General features: G+C 40.4%; 1 protein-coding gene across 5 annotated transcripts in view; it reads right to left on the bottom strand.

Annotated features, from left to right (window-relative positions):
• TAFA1 (TAFA chemokine like family member 1) overlaps positions 1 to 19,029 on the bottom strand; it is a 320,866-nt gene that overhangs the window by 196,866 nt on the left and 104,971 nt on the right. For all 5 annotated transcript variants that reach the window (XM_051627588.1, XM_051627587.1, XM_051627589.1 and 2 more), the window contains one exon: positions 18,254 to 18,374. In XM_051627588.1, coding sequence (XP_051483548.1) covers positions 18,254 to 18,374 — 121 coding nt within the window. The remainder of the gene's footprint in view (positions 1 to 18,253; positions 18,375 to 19,029) is intronic.

Here is a 19,029-nt window from a genome sequence, read left to right as displayed (position 1 = left end):
TAACTGTGCATTTCCCATATTCAACTTTACTGCAGTACCACCCCAGCCCCAACCTAGAGGCCCTTCAACCATAGACAGCTCTTTATTTTGTTCCATTCTCAGTCAAAACCTCTGAAAGACTCGTTTCATCTGGTTTTGAAGCAGGTATTTTTAATCAACTGTTTACCAGCCAAGTCTAATTGTGAAGCATGACTACTGCAACTCAAAAAAAATCACTCAGAACTGCTATATAGATGGGAAATGACTCTCAGCCAAAAGTTGCAAGGATGAGCAAATGAAAAAGTTATTTTCAAAAGGGCTCCTGATGCCTGTGAATCTGTAATTCTTCCTTCTTTATAATGTGTGTCTTTGTTCATAATAAAATTGCTTAGTACTTACCAGTCAAAACCAGTTTTGTTTTCTATTCAAAGACCTGTCCTGGCTGCAATTATGAACCAGTGTCATAATGACACAAAAATGTAATGTTACAGTTGTAACACAAGCAAATCTAAAGGATTGCAGGGTTTTAATATTTCAGTAAGGTTAAAGCAGGAGCATTAAATTATTTAAGTTCTGGAATAATATATAAGGACTAGAGCAGTATTGCATCTATACTCATATCTTTTCATGTGTAGAGGTGATATCTATGTGATAAATTGCAGGAGTGTGAGGTAAATTAATTTACTATGCAGTTTGATCACAATACCCTCTCCTAGCCTACTAATCCATTTCCCAGCAGACCTGCTTTAACATCCCAAATCATGGAACACTTTCATTGCTGCCATTAAGAACAATGTTTCATAGTCTACCTCTTTTTCTCCTCATAGTTGTGGTTTCCCTCCTTGAGAAAATACTAAATATAAATTGAATTATAGGAAAACATACTGATGAAACCTTTATATCCTCTACTCCTCTGTATTACATAGGTATGTAAGAGACTTCAAAGGAGGAAACATCTTTAAATACTGACAGCTGGGTGAGATGCTCTGAGGTCTGCATGTTTCTGGTGGAAGGGGAAAACTGAACAGATGTATAGCTCTCCAACTCTGATGATTTAGTATTGCCAATACAGAAATAATACATATCTACATGTAATTCCTGGAAAAGCACTAATAGTTAAACCTAATCTACAAATGTGCTCACAACTTGACATTTTAAGACTACAAACTATTATGCTAGAAAATGCTAATTAATAGACCTATCACTGCCAGAAGAAATGTGAGGAAACCAAAATGTTTGGCAAGCTCATTGTAAAGAAAACCTGTTACTACCTCAAATCCCCAGATAACTACCAGATTTTTACACCCCATCTCAAAAGGCAGCTGCAGCACAAAGTGGCCAGGGGAGCTGCCTGAGCAATGAGGCATTGATCCCTCTCCAGGGAGGTTACAAGCATCCCCTGGCTGCTGGGCTCAGAGCAGAGCACCCTAGTGCTGCCAGGGTATTTAACCTTCTGGCCACCAGGCAGGTAAATGGGCATAAATCCAAATTATGATCTACCACAAAACTGAAGAAACAAGAAACTCTTGGAGTGCTATTTACCAGAAGATCACCACATGGATTGATTTTATGAATGTGAAGTTTCTGAATACTACCACACCTACAGAAAGGTACAGTGCCTGAAACCCTTATGAAAGAAATCCATATGAACATGGGGAATGTAAAGCAGGAAATTAGTTAGATTACAGTAAAGGTATGGTTGTGCATACATACAAACACTACCTTCTACCAATTTACCATGGCTTTGTTTACAGCATGAATTTCACTTACCCAAACATTAAATATTGACAGAAACAGTCATGGCAAACTTAATGACACTTCGGGCATTTTCTCCACTTAAGTCAATATATACACACTTGAGAATTTGTTACAGGATTCATAATAATAGCAGAAAAATGTTTCTAGAAGAGAAGGGGAGGGTAATGGATACTGTTCCTAGGTTTTTTGCATTTGTGCCTTATGATTTTAAGCACTTCCTTTAGAAAACACAAACCTTGTAAACAATGAGGTCTGCCTAACTGTTGTCACCAGAGCATAGAAAGTAAAATACAAATAATATTAGAAGGGCTATCATCTTTTTGGGGGTGTGGGTAGACGGATAAATATTGAAAAGGCAGGGAAGCTGATAATTATTTTCAGTCCTAGGTATGATATTTCTGAAGTTTTTCACTAACATGAAGAAAACAGCAAATCACAAGTGCATATAAACTAGAGAGAGTGAGAGAAGCCTCATGTGATGGCACCCTGTCCTCCCTCCCCCAGGTCTGCTGAGGCTTTGTCTTATGGTGGCTAGAGACACATACAATGTCCCTTCCACCAGGACCACAGCTCACCAGCAGCACTTTAAGCCTGGCAGGCAAAACTAGGCTGGCCTGAGGGGTTTGTGGGCAAGGAACAGAAAAGGATCTTGTGCCGAGCTTCCAGCATTGCAGCAATGTTGCTGCAGCTGCCCTGGCCAGCACAGCTCATGACACAGCAGGCTTCTGCAGCTGCAAACTGATGTTTTAGAGGGGAAACTCTCTGTAGGGAAAAAAGAGGGGGGGGAAAAAAAAAAGAATAGTCTGAAGAAAGCAGCAGCATTCATTTCCCCTGGGCAACTCAACATAAGGATTTTCTGCTACTCTTTGCAATGCCATTCCCGCTGCTACTTTGACCTGTGACAAGCCATGGTCCCTGGGGAGGCATCTCGTTCCAGACTGGCACTTATACAATGAGGAAAGATGCTTCAGCAACAGCAAAACAAAACATTTCAGTCATCATCAAGATCCAGCAGAAACAGAGCCAAACCCCAAACTCTTGCAACTGATTGCAAGACCTGGTCAGCTGGTGGGAAACATTTATCACTTAGTTATCTTAACAACTAAGAACTTGATGTTTTGAAAATCCCCACCATGGACTATTTTGGGAAGATGTGAAATAAGGGAAGAGCAAAGGACAACGTTCTGTGAAGAAAAAGTGCACAGAAGCCAGCTCTGTGCACTAAAAATCTGTCTCTGCATGATGAGGTAATGCACAGAGGTTTTTGCGTGGCTGTGCCTGCACCACAGAGAACAGGTTAGATGCAAGGCCACACACCCATCCACATTCTCATTTTGGAAGATGATACATTGCCACCTTCCTCCATACTCCTCAAAGAGTAATAAGGGGCAATATATAAAATAATAGCAGCCATAAATAAGGAGGCTCTGCAGCAGAACAGAACTAAGCCTCCTTTTCTTACAGCATCTTTCCAAAACTTCTCATTACAGAAGAGGGAGATGCTTCAGACAAAAGAAGGTGTCCCAAAGTGGGTGAATTGTTTACTGAGAAATAGTTATATTGCAGAATTCCAAGTATTCAGAGCACGATGGAAAATCTTCTCCTGTTACAAGAGGTGGATTTTTGTTCTTTTGACAAGTAGACGACCTGCTGAAAGCCTTGAGAAAAGAGATAGGCAGGCAGTGATATAACCCAGCATAAAACCCCATGAGTTTATGTTAACAACATTAAAGAGAAATAAAAAATAAGCATGTTGCCTCATGGCTTAGTGTCCTGAAAGTGTTTTGCAGCTTTTTTATGGGATGGCACCACTGCTTTCTGCAGATACAATTTTTGGGATGTTTCTCCAAACTACATCACAACTAAAGTACTTGTTCATTCACAGTATCCAGTAGCTGCCTCCATAATTTATGGGTACCATCATATGTAAATCACTGCAAAAAATGACAGATCTCAGGGGGTGTTTGTTGTTTAATCTCAGTTTGTCATGTTTCAAAGAGAATGATGTGAAAATACAGAGACAGTAATCCATAATGTTAAAAAAAGATTCTTAGACATTCAGTCGTTTTCCAAGAAACATAAAGAATCAGCTCTTTGTCAGCTATGAAATGAATCTACATTTTCTATTCCACATGAAGGGCCATCAAAACCAATCCTAAGTGTTTTACACCCCATTCTATTTCTGCTGGCAGAAAGTTGGGGCTCTGCAAGATTTGACAGCAACAGATTGTCCGGTGCTGGGTAACAACACAGAAAGACAGCAGAAAGAAATAGGCTGGTCCTTCTACAAAAAAACCCACCAAGCCCTGGAAAGAGGTTTGTGGTGCTGAAAAACAATCCTTGGTCTTTCTGCTGTGCTGGTGCCAGGCCAAACCATCAGCCCTGTGTGCTGAACAAGGGGCTCACTGGTTGAATCAGACTTTCTCCCCAGGAAAGAGAAAACCCAGACAAGCACAACAGCCCAGAGAAAGACTGAGATTCAAGCTCTTCATCTGAATCAGCTTCCAGGCAAAGGCACAAACCACCACACCACTGATCATATTTTTTATAAGGTCTCAACCACTCTTTGGTTCTGCTTTACTAAAATTTGAATTCTGCTAAAACTGGTTTGTTCCTACCAGAAGATTTTTTCACTAAAAAATCATATATTTCATATATTTCACTAAAGGTGTCCTCTGGTACATGATCCTTAACTCATTTACTGTGATTTTTCTTACTTAAAATGGAAGACAGCCACTTATGGATCCCACCACATTCCCTCCCACCTCCCCAAGGACTTGTCATGAAAAAGGCACAAGTAATACAGTTTAAATAACTACTGAATTCAATGATTAATATTAGAGGGCACAGACAGACCTTCACTGCTGATAGACAACCACATATTCTTCAGAAGGGAACAATGTTGCTTTGCAAAGCAGAGTTTACATAAAAATGACAAAAGCAGATGCTATCACTTAGAGAAACACATTTCTAATACTAAGGCTCAGCTAGAAAAAAAAACCACAACAAATTAGAAGCATCTCTCAAAATAAAATGTTTCTTCAAGGACAAGAACATAACTGCTACAGATGCATGTTAAAGGAGAGGGAGTATTGGTCCTTGACATGAATAACTGTCATCTTCATGAGTGAAATTGGCTCATTAAATTAGCAAAGATCTCAGATGACTGATGCCAGCAAAACACCTCAATAGTAACACAAACATCAGTTTGTTGAAACTTGGCTTTCCCTCCCTATGCTCTCCTGCTTCTTTCTGAAAGGAGGAGCAGAGGCCAGGAGCAGTGCCACAAGCAATGCTCTGCTGTGGCTGGGGTGCAGCCTTGGCCCCCTCCAAAACTCAAGCAGAGAGAAAAGCCACAGGCCAAGCCTTCAGGTCAAAAACAGCAGACGAATGGCAGAATATTTTTGCCTACCGCATCACACAGAGCTCACAGGCAGCAGCTCAGCCTTCTTTTTCTGAAAGTAAAGCACAACCATTCCTTCCCAGAGGATATACTTTGCAACAAGTATATTTAAAGTGTCCATCCTTTGTTTGTGAAAGCCTCCTTTTCCCATGCACTTAGCTCTTAATGACCAGCAGCTGCCCCCACCATCCCAGAGCCACCCAAGCCCAGAGCAGAGCTGTGGGCTGAATTTTAGCAGCCATCAGTTCAGCAGTGCCTCTTCCATCTCACTCCTTGGCAGGGGTAGGGCCTGTCTCAAAGCCCATTCAACCTCACACAAACCACTCCATCAGCCATGGAGACTGGGAGCAGTGGACTGGCTTTTTTTGCCCTCTCACAGCAAGTGAGAGAGAAAAATCCTGATGTCCCATCTCTACTCCCCTGATTATCTAATTATTCCTTTGAAATGGAAAATTCAAGAGGTACCAGCAATATCTTAACATCACAGCTCTACTTTTGGGAGAGAGAAGATGAAGGGTCAGCCCCTACAGCAGAACACAGCTTCTGCTTAGAGATGTTCTGATTTAAATTTAAGGAAAGAAGCTTTACCTTCTCTAGACTTTTTTCTCTCATTTAATCCAGCCTTTCCCTTGCTTTTCTTTCAGTGTTCAAAAATATGACAAATTATTCCAGGTTTTGTTTTCTTTTTTCTTTTCCAGTTAGCAAGAAAAACAATCAGATTGTTCTAAACTAATTTCAAAATGTAAATACTGCACCAAACCAACAGTTGATATCTTGCTTTGGCTGTCAAAAAAAAAAAGAAAAAAGAAAAAAAATCAATTATTTACACTGCTTTAGTCACACAACAAAAGAAACATTGCTTTGCAAAATGCAGAGTGTTACCCTGTGTTCTATCAGCCCACAAAAAATAAACAAACAATTGTCACAATAGAAGAGAAAATTTGCTACAATCCCTCAAGCACATATAAGCTTATAACCACAAGAGGTTAAAATGAGCTATTTTTACATTAATTCAGCAATACAGATAAAATCAAGTCCTAATTTGATTCTCAAGATCTAACAAGAATCTCTCCATACTCTCTACAAGCCAGGCACTGGACATCAGCTGAACCTCAGTCACCTTTTCATTGCAAGAGAGGAAGAGGATCCCTTGCCAGGACCGCCCCCCCCTAAGTCCAACCAGTATGTCCAGTATGAACTGGGAGACAAGCCTGTGCCTCTCTGACAGCATGAAGCTCTACCTGGAAGCACAACCATGCCAGTAAATAGCTGTATAACGTCTGAGCTCCTGTATTGCCAAAACAGAGGTAAAAAACAGAGAAGACCTTTGCCCAGCTTGAAGGTTTTCAAAGTTTCAGCAAGTAAGAAGCAAAAATTCTGCAATAGGCTTGAAAATCAACTGCAGCAGCCAAGAAAGGGCCACAGGCGGGGAAGGACATGGAGGCCCTACCAAGTCCTTAGCACACCACTGGCTGAACCAAACAAGACATCCTTCACAGGTGATTTTCCAGCTAGGAGTCCCCAGAGCACAGTCTACTTTTAGGAATGATCTTCTAACTCTTTCCCCAGAGCAATCTGAGTCTTTAGAAGCAATCAGGAGATCAAGCTTTTTCCAGTTGTAGCAAATGAAATATTCTTTTTTTTTTCCCTATTAAAAATTTACATGATTTATCTTGCCACAAGTTTTTATGCTGCTGGCTCTGGCCTGCAAGTGCGTGCTGTTATCTCAAGACAGTTAACAAGATCTGCAAGTCACTTGTCAAGAAATACTCCAAGTTATGCAGAAACAGTGTTACTCTGCCTGTGAGAGATGGGAAGCATTGCCCAAAACTCTTGTGGGAAGTGAAAAACATGCTTAATGCAGAGGCTTTTTGTTCAAAGAGAGGCCCAACCTTCTCATCCCTTTCAGGAAGCAATGAAGTAAAAAGAGGGAAGTTCCACATTTGAAGCCACTGCCACATTGCCTGTGTGCTCGGAGCCTGTGGTTCAGCTGAAAGCATGAGCACAGGGAAAAAATTCACTACACCTCTGCAACTTGTTTGTCAATTGAGTAGCAGTAAGTGAACGTGAAGTCTCTTTACACCTCACAGCTAGGGCAGTCTGTAGCTTAACCACCAGAAAAGTTTAAGCCAGTGTGAAGTTGGCTTATACTAAAGCACTTGGTGTCATGAAAAGAGGGAACTAAGAGCCTCCATGATCCATCAGCCAGCTGAAAGCAACACTTGTACCTGCACACCAAGCCATGCCAGGATGGAGGACTAGGGACAAGATGCTGGCTCTGGGTGCTTGTTGGGAGAACAGTTTGTCTGGCAGCCCCCAGCCTCGCTTGAAGGGGCTATGTAAGGAACAGAATAACAAAACCTCACTTGCTTGCATCCCAACTGACTTAAACATAAGGTGACCTTTCTGTTTCTTCAGATGACCTGTTCCACTGCTGGATGCTGTGTACAGACTGCACAGGGGAATTGACTGGCCCTTGGTTGGGTATCAAGAGAAAAAGAAGAGAGCTAAATAGAAGGGCAGGTGTTGGTTGTGTGTCCTGTAAAACTATAGTCTCTTTACAACAAACATTGGTGTTCTGAGACTTATAGACGCGACCAAAATATGGAATATTCCCTCCTGACAAAGGCATATCTGAATTTTGTTCATATCTTCACTTGGTTCCAATGTGAAATATGGGCATTTAAAAGGAAAGAGGTTCTCTGAAGATTTAGGTACTAATTCATACAATGCACATGTATTATACAGAAGAAATGATTCTCTAGTTACATTTGAAAGCAGGTTTGCATTTTAAACTCTGCAGGAATTCCCCCTAACAGACTGTGTGTCACAGATTCTGTCAGCACCATAGGACAAATCTCTTCTCACCTGTTAAAGAGCAGGGATGTAGGGAGCAGTATATTAAAGACATACAATCCTCATCAGAAGGACTTCAATATAAACATGATATTGCTTTGTAGTTTCCATCTCTAGACATTACGCCTTTTCCTTTGGCAGGTTAGAAAACACCACCAACAAATATATAAAACAATCAAATAATTCAATTGAAATAAGAACAGGGTTCAGGGGTTACTGCATAGCCCAAACCTCTGTGGAGTATGACTGGTACAAAAGAACCACTCCACACCACACTTCTCATAGAAGGTACATCAGCACAAAACATCATGCAGCAACAGGCAGCCCAAAGCCAATTCAAATACAATTTAAAAAGTAAACTGTTTTAACTGGGCAAAACCATCAAGTGATTCACACTGAAAGCAGAAATCCCTTTCCCTTAAATTTACACCTTTTTATCACCAGCATTTGTTCATTTTCAGAAGCAGTCCTGCTCAGTTGAGTTTGTTTTCCAGAGCCTCCATCAGCCAGTCTGACCAACATGCTCATGTCTGGGGTAATATAATGGATTCAACAAGGTGTCTTGACTACACTACAGCATCAAAACAAGGAGAAACTTTGGGAGTTTAAGAGATGAAGTTCTGGTACAGATACACAAAATCAAAGCATATGGGCAGGGGGAGACACAGAAAAACCCAGAGACCCCTGTGACAGCGTGTTGCCTTGTAGACATTCTGCTGCAGACACAGGCACAAAGTACCTGTGAATTTTTTCCTATTGGCAAACTCTGATCTCCAGAAACAATTTTTCCTATGGATAAAAAAGTTATAACTACATTTTCTCCAGCTTTTGTTAGAAAAAGACTTGAAATCTGGTGTCAATATCAGAAAGTGTATTTCAGCATTTCAGACCTTTTGATCAAATAGCTCCATTTACATTCTTTCAAAATAGCAATGTCTGATACTTTTTATTTCATTAAAATGTCCATGGTGCTCTAATTGTGACCAAATCAAGTAGCATTTTTTTGCTCAAACACCACATCAAGGTGCATTGACTCTAAGAGAAGCAGGTTCAGACCCTTTTCTAAAAGCAACAGCTGTAAGTGCTCACATAAAGAAAGACTTTACGGAACATAAAGGAAACTGATTTCAAGGGAAGACAACATTTAGAAATAGAATAAGTAGTGTGGGGAAAAAAGATTGAAATGGAGTGAAAACCTAGAGAAGACAGCAGGTAATCTGGCTACATTGTGAGCCTTCCATAAATTACAGCTTCTGTTTCTGGAACTCTCCAAAGGGTGGCTTGGGTAGAATGGAAATAAAATGGGCAAATGTGCACAGAATGCTCATTGTCCACAGCCTGCTCCCAGCCAGGGCATCTTAAAATTCCCTTCCCACAACTGTCTCAGCTCTTCCTCACACCATCCTTGGAGCAGAGAATTCAGCAAAGCCCACACTTATCTTTTAGGACTTAGAATCCAACCAGGTTCAAAGAAATTCCAGTGACAAACACAAACGTGAGACAAGTATCTAGTAACTGCTGTCAACTCAGTTCAACATGTTATCAACAGTTGATCAGCATTAAACAATTACCAATTCTGTCCTTGGAGGAAAAGGAAATGCAAAACATTTCCAATGAAGCTGCTGAGGAAGATACATTCCACCTTGACATGACTCTCAAGTATCCTGCTGGGCAGCCCTTCTGACTTCCAGTGTGCTGTCACAACCTGGGTTATGCATTTTGCAGTGTCACTCATGGCCTTCTCCACTTTTGCCTAGCTATGAGTCCCACCTCTGCTGCAGGTACAGTGAGTTTTAGCAAAAACAGGAAAGGTCCTGACCGTGTCGCCCTGGGAAAGCCAGGAGCTCCCATGGACACATCTCCACTTAGCAGGGTTCACTCTGCGTTAACCTAACCTCTTAGAATTTCAGCAAGAGAAAAACTGTCAAAGGAGGGGACAGAAGAGTATTCCCTTGCTCTTAGGCATTGAATAATCTCATTTAGGAACTGCTATCATTGGTCTTTTGGCCTTGTTAATCTTCTCTTCCAAAGTTAGCACACACTCTCCAGCTTTTGTCTATTGCTGTCGTTGAGGCATTTGCATGCACTAATCCATGACAAATGGGTTCATTTGATGCACATCTGATTTCCTTGCCTGCCAACTAGAAAGAGATAATAGAAATACCAAGAGAAACTAAATTAGGACTAAAGGAGTCATCTATTTGTTGGAGAAACTCAAAACAAGGTTAAGATAAACAGCCACCCAGCCAGCTGACTTAATGGAGAAAGCACTGAGGCTTTAGCCATGGAAAGGCAGTTTCTAATTATCTGGTGAAAAAAACAGCTGCATTTTAAAGCCTCACAAAAATATGATACTACTACAGAAATAATTATACTACAGATGTGGTAGCTGGCTTGGACACAATCATTCTCTGTCTGATCCTGCCCTGGCACACTGAAAACAACTACAAACTTGAAACCTCTTCTATCTTCAACTCATCTCAATTTTCTGGTTTAATGCACAAGTGTCTTCTGGCTGACTGATCACTCAAATTTGAAAGCATATCATGCAAGTAACCAGGAAGATGAACTTCGTGAGTTAATGACATTCACAGAAAACAGTGATAGTGTAGCCCTGATATCTAAAAATCTTGCTTAAATGTATAAACTAAGGGAAATAACTTTTATTAAAGCAGCAGAGATTTGGGGAAGCAGGCAGCCTATGGTAACACTAGACCTCCTTTAAGTTCAGTGCTGCTGATCAAAGTCTCAGCTGTGTTACTGATGACTCCTGGGCAGCACATAGGGAAAAAGGTACTAAAAAAGACTTCATTTATGCATGTCCTTTAAAATAAAACAACCCACAGCATATAAACATATAAATCAATGAAACTGATTTTCCACAGAAGCTACCCTTGCTTACTCTCAACCACCTAATTAAACACAATTACCTCTAGTTTGTTTTGGCAACCAATTAATGTCATGATCAAATATAAATAGACTCTGCAAGCAAAGATTATAATTAATAAATCCTTAACAATACAGTAAAATTACACTGAAGTTTTACTTGCCAGACATATTTAATGGTGTTTTCAAAGAGCATTAGTGGGGACACTAAAAAAAAAAGCTGAAGTTTGATCAGAGTGTGTGCAGTGAAGATCCTGATGCTCTCACCTGCATTCAAGGCTGATCTGTGGAGTCTGGTGGCTGCTGACATTATTTTACAGCACAGGAAACTGCAATTCCAGGTTCCCCACTTTCCAATAAACTTCCGTGTAAGTTCATAGGTATTTTCTGAACAAATTCTCCATGAATTTAACTTTTTCTGGCACAAAGGTTAAGTATAGAAGTGACTTTTCCTCATTGTGTTCAGTAGATTCAGCGAAGGCCCTTGAGTCAGCTTTGGCATTTACAGAAGTCAGATTAATCCAACAAATTCTGCATCATGCATAAGGACAGATTAAATATCTATTTAGATCTGAATTAGCAGGTTTCCTAATAACCAAGAGACAAGAATCACAATTTAAGCTGCTTTTTAATTGCCATTCCTGCCATCAATTCAGATCCCAAGCAAGCAGTTCTCACAAACTAGAATAATGATTACAATGGAATACTGCAACACAATTATGGATTATCACACAAGAGCACCAGTGATCCTGCACCTGCTGTCTCTGGGGTGAGCTTTCAAGAAGGGCAGGACTGGTTTCTTCATTCAGTACAAAGGAAAAGGGTAAAGCTGTTGTTCTGAAAGGAATACAGAAGGTAAGAGGGAGATGTCAAATGATCTTCCAAATAGAGCACAGAAATATGACTCACAGGTACATAAACAGGGTTTGGTAACTTCATTCAGCCTAATTTACACCCCCCAGTTCCCCATTGTGCATCATTGACTGAATCTCATAAGTATAGTGTCCAACTGTGCTGCAGTCCTCGTGGTCCCTGCCTGGAATGCAATGAGAACTCTCCAGCACCACTCCCATGCAACACAGTAAGTTTAGCTGGAGAGCACTATTCTGTACAGAGCATCTGGAAATAACAAAAAAGCTGAATCCCATCAAGAAAATAAATCCTGTTCACAGCAAAGGCTGATTTCACAGCAGAGTAGAAAAGAAAACATTCAGAAGGAAATACAAAGATTATAGGCAGGATAGGATAAAACAATATGAAACTTAATGGGAGAAAACATCTATCTTAGGAGGAAATGCACTTGGATATTACCTTTTAAAATATAAATGAGCCTTGGACTGAAGTAGGCTAATCATTAAAGGCAGGTTTCTGATGTTATCAGCAGAAATACTTCAGCACAGAGCAACATACTTTGCCATTGGGGTTTGCATTTGTAGGTGCCAAATTTTCCTTGGGACTTAACCACCATACTATGAATTCTCACAGTCTTTAATACTATGACAGTGAGCTACAAATAGCACAGTGCATTGAAAGGTCTCTTTGTGACTCATCAAGGCCCCAGGGCTGCACTTGGAGTTGGAGGCTCAGCACAAGGGTGTGGGAGGAGATGATGCCTGCCAGGGCCACAGCAGCATGAGGCACTTTGTGCTCCCTGCTTCTCCAGAGCAGCTTCTGCCACACAAGGAGGGGCATGTTTCGCTCCTGCTTAGGGAGAGCTGAAGTAGTATGGGATGGGGACAAGATCAGGGATGGGGACAGGAGCATGGCTGGGCAGAAGAACAGAGCAGGGACAACTGAAAGAGCACAAATCACATGCACACGAGGCATGTCCTTTATCTCAAAATACCACTGTTAACACCTTGTTCTTTTGCAAAAGGTATGTTGTGAGGGCCTTCACAGGGAATGCAGCTGTGCTTCTAGCAGCTCCCACAGAGCTGTGCTGGGCACAGCAGTCTTCTCAGTGCCCCAACACACACCCTGGCCATGCTGCTCTTCACAGTCCATCGAACTGCAACACCTGCTCTACCTCCGGTTGCTTCATCTCCCCAGATCAGAAGTAACAAGGCATCACACACAGCAGCATGACTGGCAACAGCTTTCCTCCACCTGCAGCCAAGCTGTGAGCCTCACAGCTATGCTTCCTTCTCTGGGGAGGAGTGGTGTCCTCTTGCCTCCACCACGTACTGGTTGCTCCTTGACAATGCCTTCCTACCCTTTCCCCTTCACCCGAGACAGAAGCCCACTAAAGTCACAGCTTACAGATCCCAGAAAAACCAAACCAAACCACAGCTAACACACTGCCTGCAAACCCACTGTATAGCAACGTTGCTTCTCTTTTGGAGGTTCAGTTTTTCAGAAAATAAAATCACAAGGTGCAATACTTCTGAAAATGTCTGCTGCTGTAAACAAGTGCATCACACAAGCACAGCTGACAATTCAGCACTATCATGCTTCTAGTAATCCTGCTAGAATCTCTGTTGGTTTAGTTACATCAGTTGTCTACATATGCAAAGTAGATAACTGCCTTTGTACACATACATCCCAATGTATTGTTTATGTGACCAGGAATAGAGCAAGTACCTCCAACCTGGATTTCTGTATTTAGCAGTTGGAGTTTTCACATAGTCAAGATCAGACTGTGAAGGCCAGTGGTACGTAACAAGAGGGTATCATAAGAGAGATTATTTCCAGTGAGCAACTGGAATAGCTGGTTGGCAGAAGGTTTATCTGTATATTTGTTGGTGTAAATCAGATCTGAATCAGACCTTAGTTAAAATGTACAAATTTATAAGCTCTAACACCACAAGAAACACCAGTTGTCAGCTTTCATGTCCATGACATGATCTGCTGGATGCTGCCTAGGTTGTTACATGGCAATTTGTACGTTGTGTACCAAAAGCAACAGTTTACATCCAGCCAGTCTGATTAATGACTTACAATTCTTGCTCATCACAGACACCGTATACATAAAGTGCCTAGTCCTACACTTGCTTCTATCAGTACCAAGAGCAAAAATCCCATTGAATTCATCTTCCAAATTTCAATTGCTCTGCTAATTCAAGACATGTATTTTATCTGCACTTTCTCAAGGAATTAGTCAGACCAACATTCTTCCCAGTCTGTTTTGAACTAAATAGCCACATATATGGGACCTATGAAAACCACAGACCTTTTGAAAAGTGAAAATATTCTGTTTCCCCCAAGGCTATAAAAATCAGTAGGAAGGCAAAGATCCAAACAAAGAAATTTCTTGCTCACAGACTCAAGTTTTCGCAAAATGCTGTCTACTGAGAAACATGTTCAGAGCGTCCTTAGGTTGATATTGCTTGTTAGTTTGTGTAGAATTACGTTGAGACAGATTTTCCTCCTTGTACTGTGAGGTAGAGGCAGTCAGTTTTTAAGGTGATTTTTAATGCACACATCATTAACTACTGTCACAATAAAAGGTACTTCATGTTGAGGAGACAAACGATTCCAGCCTTGATTCAGTCCGTGATTTCTTCCTCTGAATAGGCCTATTTTTAATTAACATATTTGCAAATGTCAGCATTGCTACAGTAGGTACATGTTCTTGCTTGTATCTGCCTCACATCTTCCCACTGTATACAAGAGTACCCTAGCATCCTTAATGTGTAGCTCCTTATTTTGCACAAACTGAGAGGTGAATCCAAAGTGCTTTCCTGTATTTTTAAGGAACATGTGGCCAGTGTTTCCCACTGTGATTCCGTACTACCTGATGGCCCTGACCAGGGGGGAAATATCCCTCTATATAGAATAAAGCCAGAAAATTTAATAAAAATTGTGTGATTGAAAGGGTGGCAGTTTTTATTTCTTGAACTTGATCCCTTTGCTTTCTTAATATCTTGCTGTCTTGCCAAATGCCAGCATCTACTTCCTACCTCTGGGTGGGGTCGGTCCTGTCAATCCAATGATCAGTGGACTATCACAGGTACTCAGCTAACTGCAAATCACAACCTGTCCACTCTAGTCCACAGGCCAATTCAACAACTCTACAACTGTGTGGATCTTAGAGGCTAAATCAGCCCGTGCAGAATTCTTCTCATTACCGCTGCTTCTTATTAAATCATATCAAAATGACATCCTTGAAAAAAATGGAGATTTGTTTCCACATAAACTTATTTCCTGTGAATGCTTTCATACATTCTTTGCCAAACATAATTTTCATTTAGATGAAATATAGACATCAAAAAAAAAAAACCCTACAGAAAGCTGCACGCATTACCCAAGGGGATTTACGGTGCACTGGTGTTCAGCTGCCCCACGCTCAAGTTCTCCTCTGGATCTCCATGAAGAAACAAAAATCTACCTCACCCTCCTATCACAAAAGGATCATCCACCCATACTTATGGGTGGTTAACAGTGGCATTCCAACTTTTCATTTTGCTAATGAGACAAAAATGAATTTATGAACAGGTACAAATAATACAGTATCAAATATATTCAAGCAGTATTTACTACATCCTTACGGTCTGTGCCCGCCTGCCAACGTTTCACAGAAAGTGAAGCTACAGACAATTACAAATACTATCACATAAAGCAGTTTATCACATTTGTTTTCAGGTTTGTACCTTCTGCTAAGTCATCTAACTGAACAAAGAAGTTCCGAATTCAAACTGAAAAAATTTACTACACTGAAAGGAAGCTTTAAGCTCCTGGGATTGCACATAGTTTGTAGGAATCCATTTCAGCCCATTCAGACACTTGCTGAAGAAAGTTTCAGGGAAAAAAAAAACCACAAACAAAACCAAAAAAAAAACACAACACAAAACAACAAGCCCAGAAAACTCTGATGATAACCTAACCTTTGCATATATTGCCCTTGGCTTCCAGTGTTTCAAAACTGGGTTAACCCTAACGGTACAGATGGGTATATTCACTCTGCTTATCCACTGAGTTCAGTTCAAGTTTATTATGCTAAACAGACTCCAGGAGGATTTTATCTTTTACCTGAACCTTCCTGTGCTCAGTGAGACTCTCCTATTCATCAAGTATGAGAAGCACAAGACACAGTGCAATCTACCTTGTTAATTATCTTGTACCCAAGTAGCCCCACCATGGAGTTGAGCAGCGCCAAGTCTCTCACTTTACAGCATCTTGTTATCTATGGAAGATCATGAACTGGAAGAGAAAAGTATGCTGAGCTTGCTGTTGATTACAGCTACATTTGCCATGATTCAATAAGTTGAAATTCCATGTACCAAATACTAAATTACTGAAATTACACACTGTCTCATCTGCATCCATTTTTTATTCACTTTTATTTGGCTGAACATTTTAATCTTACTTACACAGTGACTAACTAAAAGTAAATGACGCATTCCTAATATTATAAATATGAAAAATAGGGTGTGCTCAGGGACTGCAGTTGAATACATTAAAATCACTGAGTTTGCTAGTTAACATATTTCCATCCCTTTTATGTACAACCTTTCACATTCAGTTGGCAGACTGCAAATCCATGGCCTTACAAAAAAACACTGCCTTGATTTTCTGTTGTGACAGCAGAAATTGTTCACAATCTCTAACAGTTTCCCTAAAGGACGCTCACTAGCTGATACTTCCCAGGTGCAGCACAATCTGAATCCGAGGTGAACATCACATCAAATTCCACTCATCTGTCAATGTAGTGGATTATTTCTTGAGAGACTGAAATTGGCTGCCTGGGATCAGAACACCATCAATCTTATTCACGTAGGGTGCAGAGAAGCTGCCTGAGAAAGGCTCGCAGGAGGGAAAGCTTGGCTGTTTCTAAGTAGGTGATGAGGCAGCTGTAAAACCTTCACTCTATCTGTATCACATCTCCAAGTGAAAGATTGTCATTTTTCACATGTCCTCAACACTTGGTATGCATTCAGTGTCTTGCTGTTCTTGCTTCATAAAAAAGGTGATTTTTCAAGCTTAGGCAAATGTTGCAGAGCTCTGAATCTGCCCAGCTCTCATTTTTTCTCATAATGTCACTTGTTTCAACTGATCTTAGAAAATGAGATTACGTTTTCCTTTTACCTTTGTTTAGCTGGGCTCCTTTCCCCCTTTTCTTTAACTGGGAGACAGACTCAAATAACCAACAACATTACTTACAATTGTATTGTCATAAATATTTTGTTAATTTCTCTGCAAGTCCCACACAAGAACCTTGCCACACAAACTTCCAATGCCAGTGAACAAACAACACCATGAGTTAATCTGATCTTCTAACACAGCTACTGAGGGCTGGTCTATCAAAGATTTAGGTCTATTCTTTCATGCTACACATTTAATTACAAGAAAACAAGACAATGCCAACACCTGTGACTTTTGGACAAGAAAAGTAGTTGGGAAAAGTTTGAGCCATTAAGGTTGCTGTAAACCTGTGGTTCAAGACTGTCCATCTTTGCAGGTGTGCCATTAGATTAGAAAACATTAAATTACTAGTTGCCACATTATTAAATGATTCATCACCAAGTTAACATTTTCCATCTCCCATTTCTAAATATCTTAAAACCTCTATTGCTTTTCTTTGGATCTAAATTTGTGAAGCAATTTTCCTGGCTGATCTGATTTTAACCAGATAATACTAATCTAGAATATGACAACTCCTCAATTTTCAACCCAGCACACAGTTCTTCAAAGCACAATTAGCAGTCAAAAGAGCTTCCTGATCAATTCCTGTTAATAAGAACACAATAAAACTACCAATGTACAGTCTCTGTGGATCACAACGGTCCAAGTTAGCAGCATTCTCCACTGCTAACCTCTGGGTTTTATCCTGACTTGACAGGCATTTAAGTCCATTGAAAGACAGTCCCAAATTCTCCTCTGGGCTGCACTTCCAGAAACCCACCAATTTTCAGAGGGAAACTTGAGAACCTTGGAATAATTGTGTCTCTTATTTCTGCTAAGGCAAACACCTGACCTCCAGTAAACACCAGTGACTGTGAGTGAGACCTGGTGCCAGTATTTTAAGTAAATCCGTGTCCAGTTGGGTCAGAAAACTGCAAAGTTGCTCAACCTCTGCTGTCTTTCTGAGTTATACACCCACTCTAGAACTGCACAAAACAGGGAGAAGGGGAGATAGAAATAAGGACAGAAAAAGAGATAGAGAACCTAAATAATTATTCAAAATGGGATTCCCGTCCCGGGCAGTTGTTAAAAGACAACTTTAAAGGATGAATGTTCCAACATCAGACTGGCAAAGCATAATACATGTTAGGCTGACCTGAAAAAGATGCTGTGCAATATAAAGGCAAGCAACTCATAAAAGTTAAATGATAAAATGGATTTTATGATTATTCAATCATTTATCAAGACAGACATAAGCATGGGCAGAAAGCCTGCAATCTCATGGCATCCCACAGCTAATCTCAGTCCTACCTGGTCTGTGCAGGTGATGCTGCTGGAAAGTGTGATGGAGGGACCCCTGACAGAGCAGCATTGCACAGGCACTTATCCACAAACACAGGACCCAGGACATTGCAGAGACCACTGCCATTCTCTAAACAAAATATTAGACAGACATTATTATCCATTGCCTAACAGCACACAGAATAGTCAGCTTTCATTACAACAGCATTGTAATTTTTATTGTTGTGTTGGGTTTTTTTCTTTTTTACTCCTTGTGCTAAATGTTTTTTGTCTCCTGGTTATTATTTCCCTCTGCAGGATGCAATTGTCACACAACAAAGGTTGTGTCCAAGAAGGACAGTTGAGGTAACAAGATGTCAACACAGGAGCCCGGATAACTTTAATAATTCAGTGGTAAAAATGAAACTGTAATGATCTGTGGGCTGAAAAAAGCAACAATGTAAATAGAATGCTAGAAAATATTCACACACTGGTCCATAGCTGAATTTACAAGGGAGTTCAAAAAGAAAAAAATCACATAGCCAGCTAAAAAATAATGATGCTCAGACAGTGCTAAAACTACTTTAAAAACATTACAGATAGGCATAAAACATGCTCAGATATCTGAGACATTTCAAAAATACTCCATTTCCAAGACTGGAAGGCTGATACTGACCCAGAAGGTAACAGTTTATTGGTTTTACTTTTGTGAGCATTAATTTTTAATCATGATGCTGTCTGCTAAATAAAGTAATTGTTTCTGAGAATTATGCTCCAATTCCCAGACTAAATCAGCTTCCTTTTGT

This window comes from Apus apus, chromosome 9 (assembly GCF_020740795.1).
Source record: "Apus apus isolate bApuApu2 chromosome 9, bApuApu2.pri.cur, whole genome shotgun sequence".
NCBI lineage: Eukaryota > Metazoa > Chordata > Aves > Apodiformes > Apodidae > Apus > Apus apus.
Note: the sequence above shows the minus strand (reverse complement) of the source record. Positions and strands in the feature narration are given on the sequence as shown.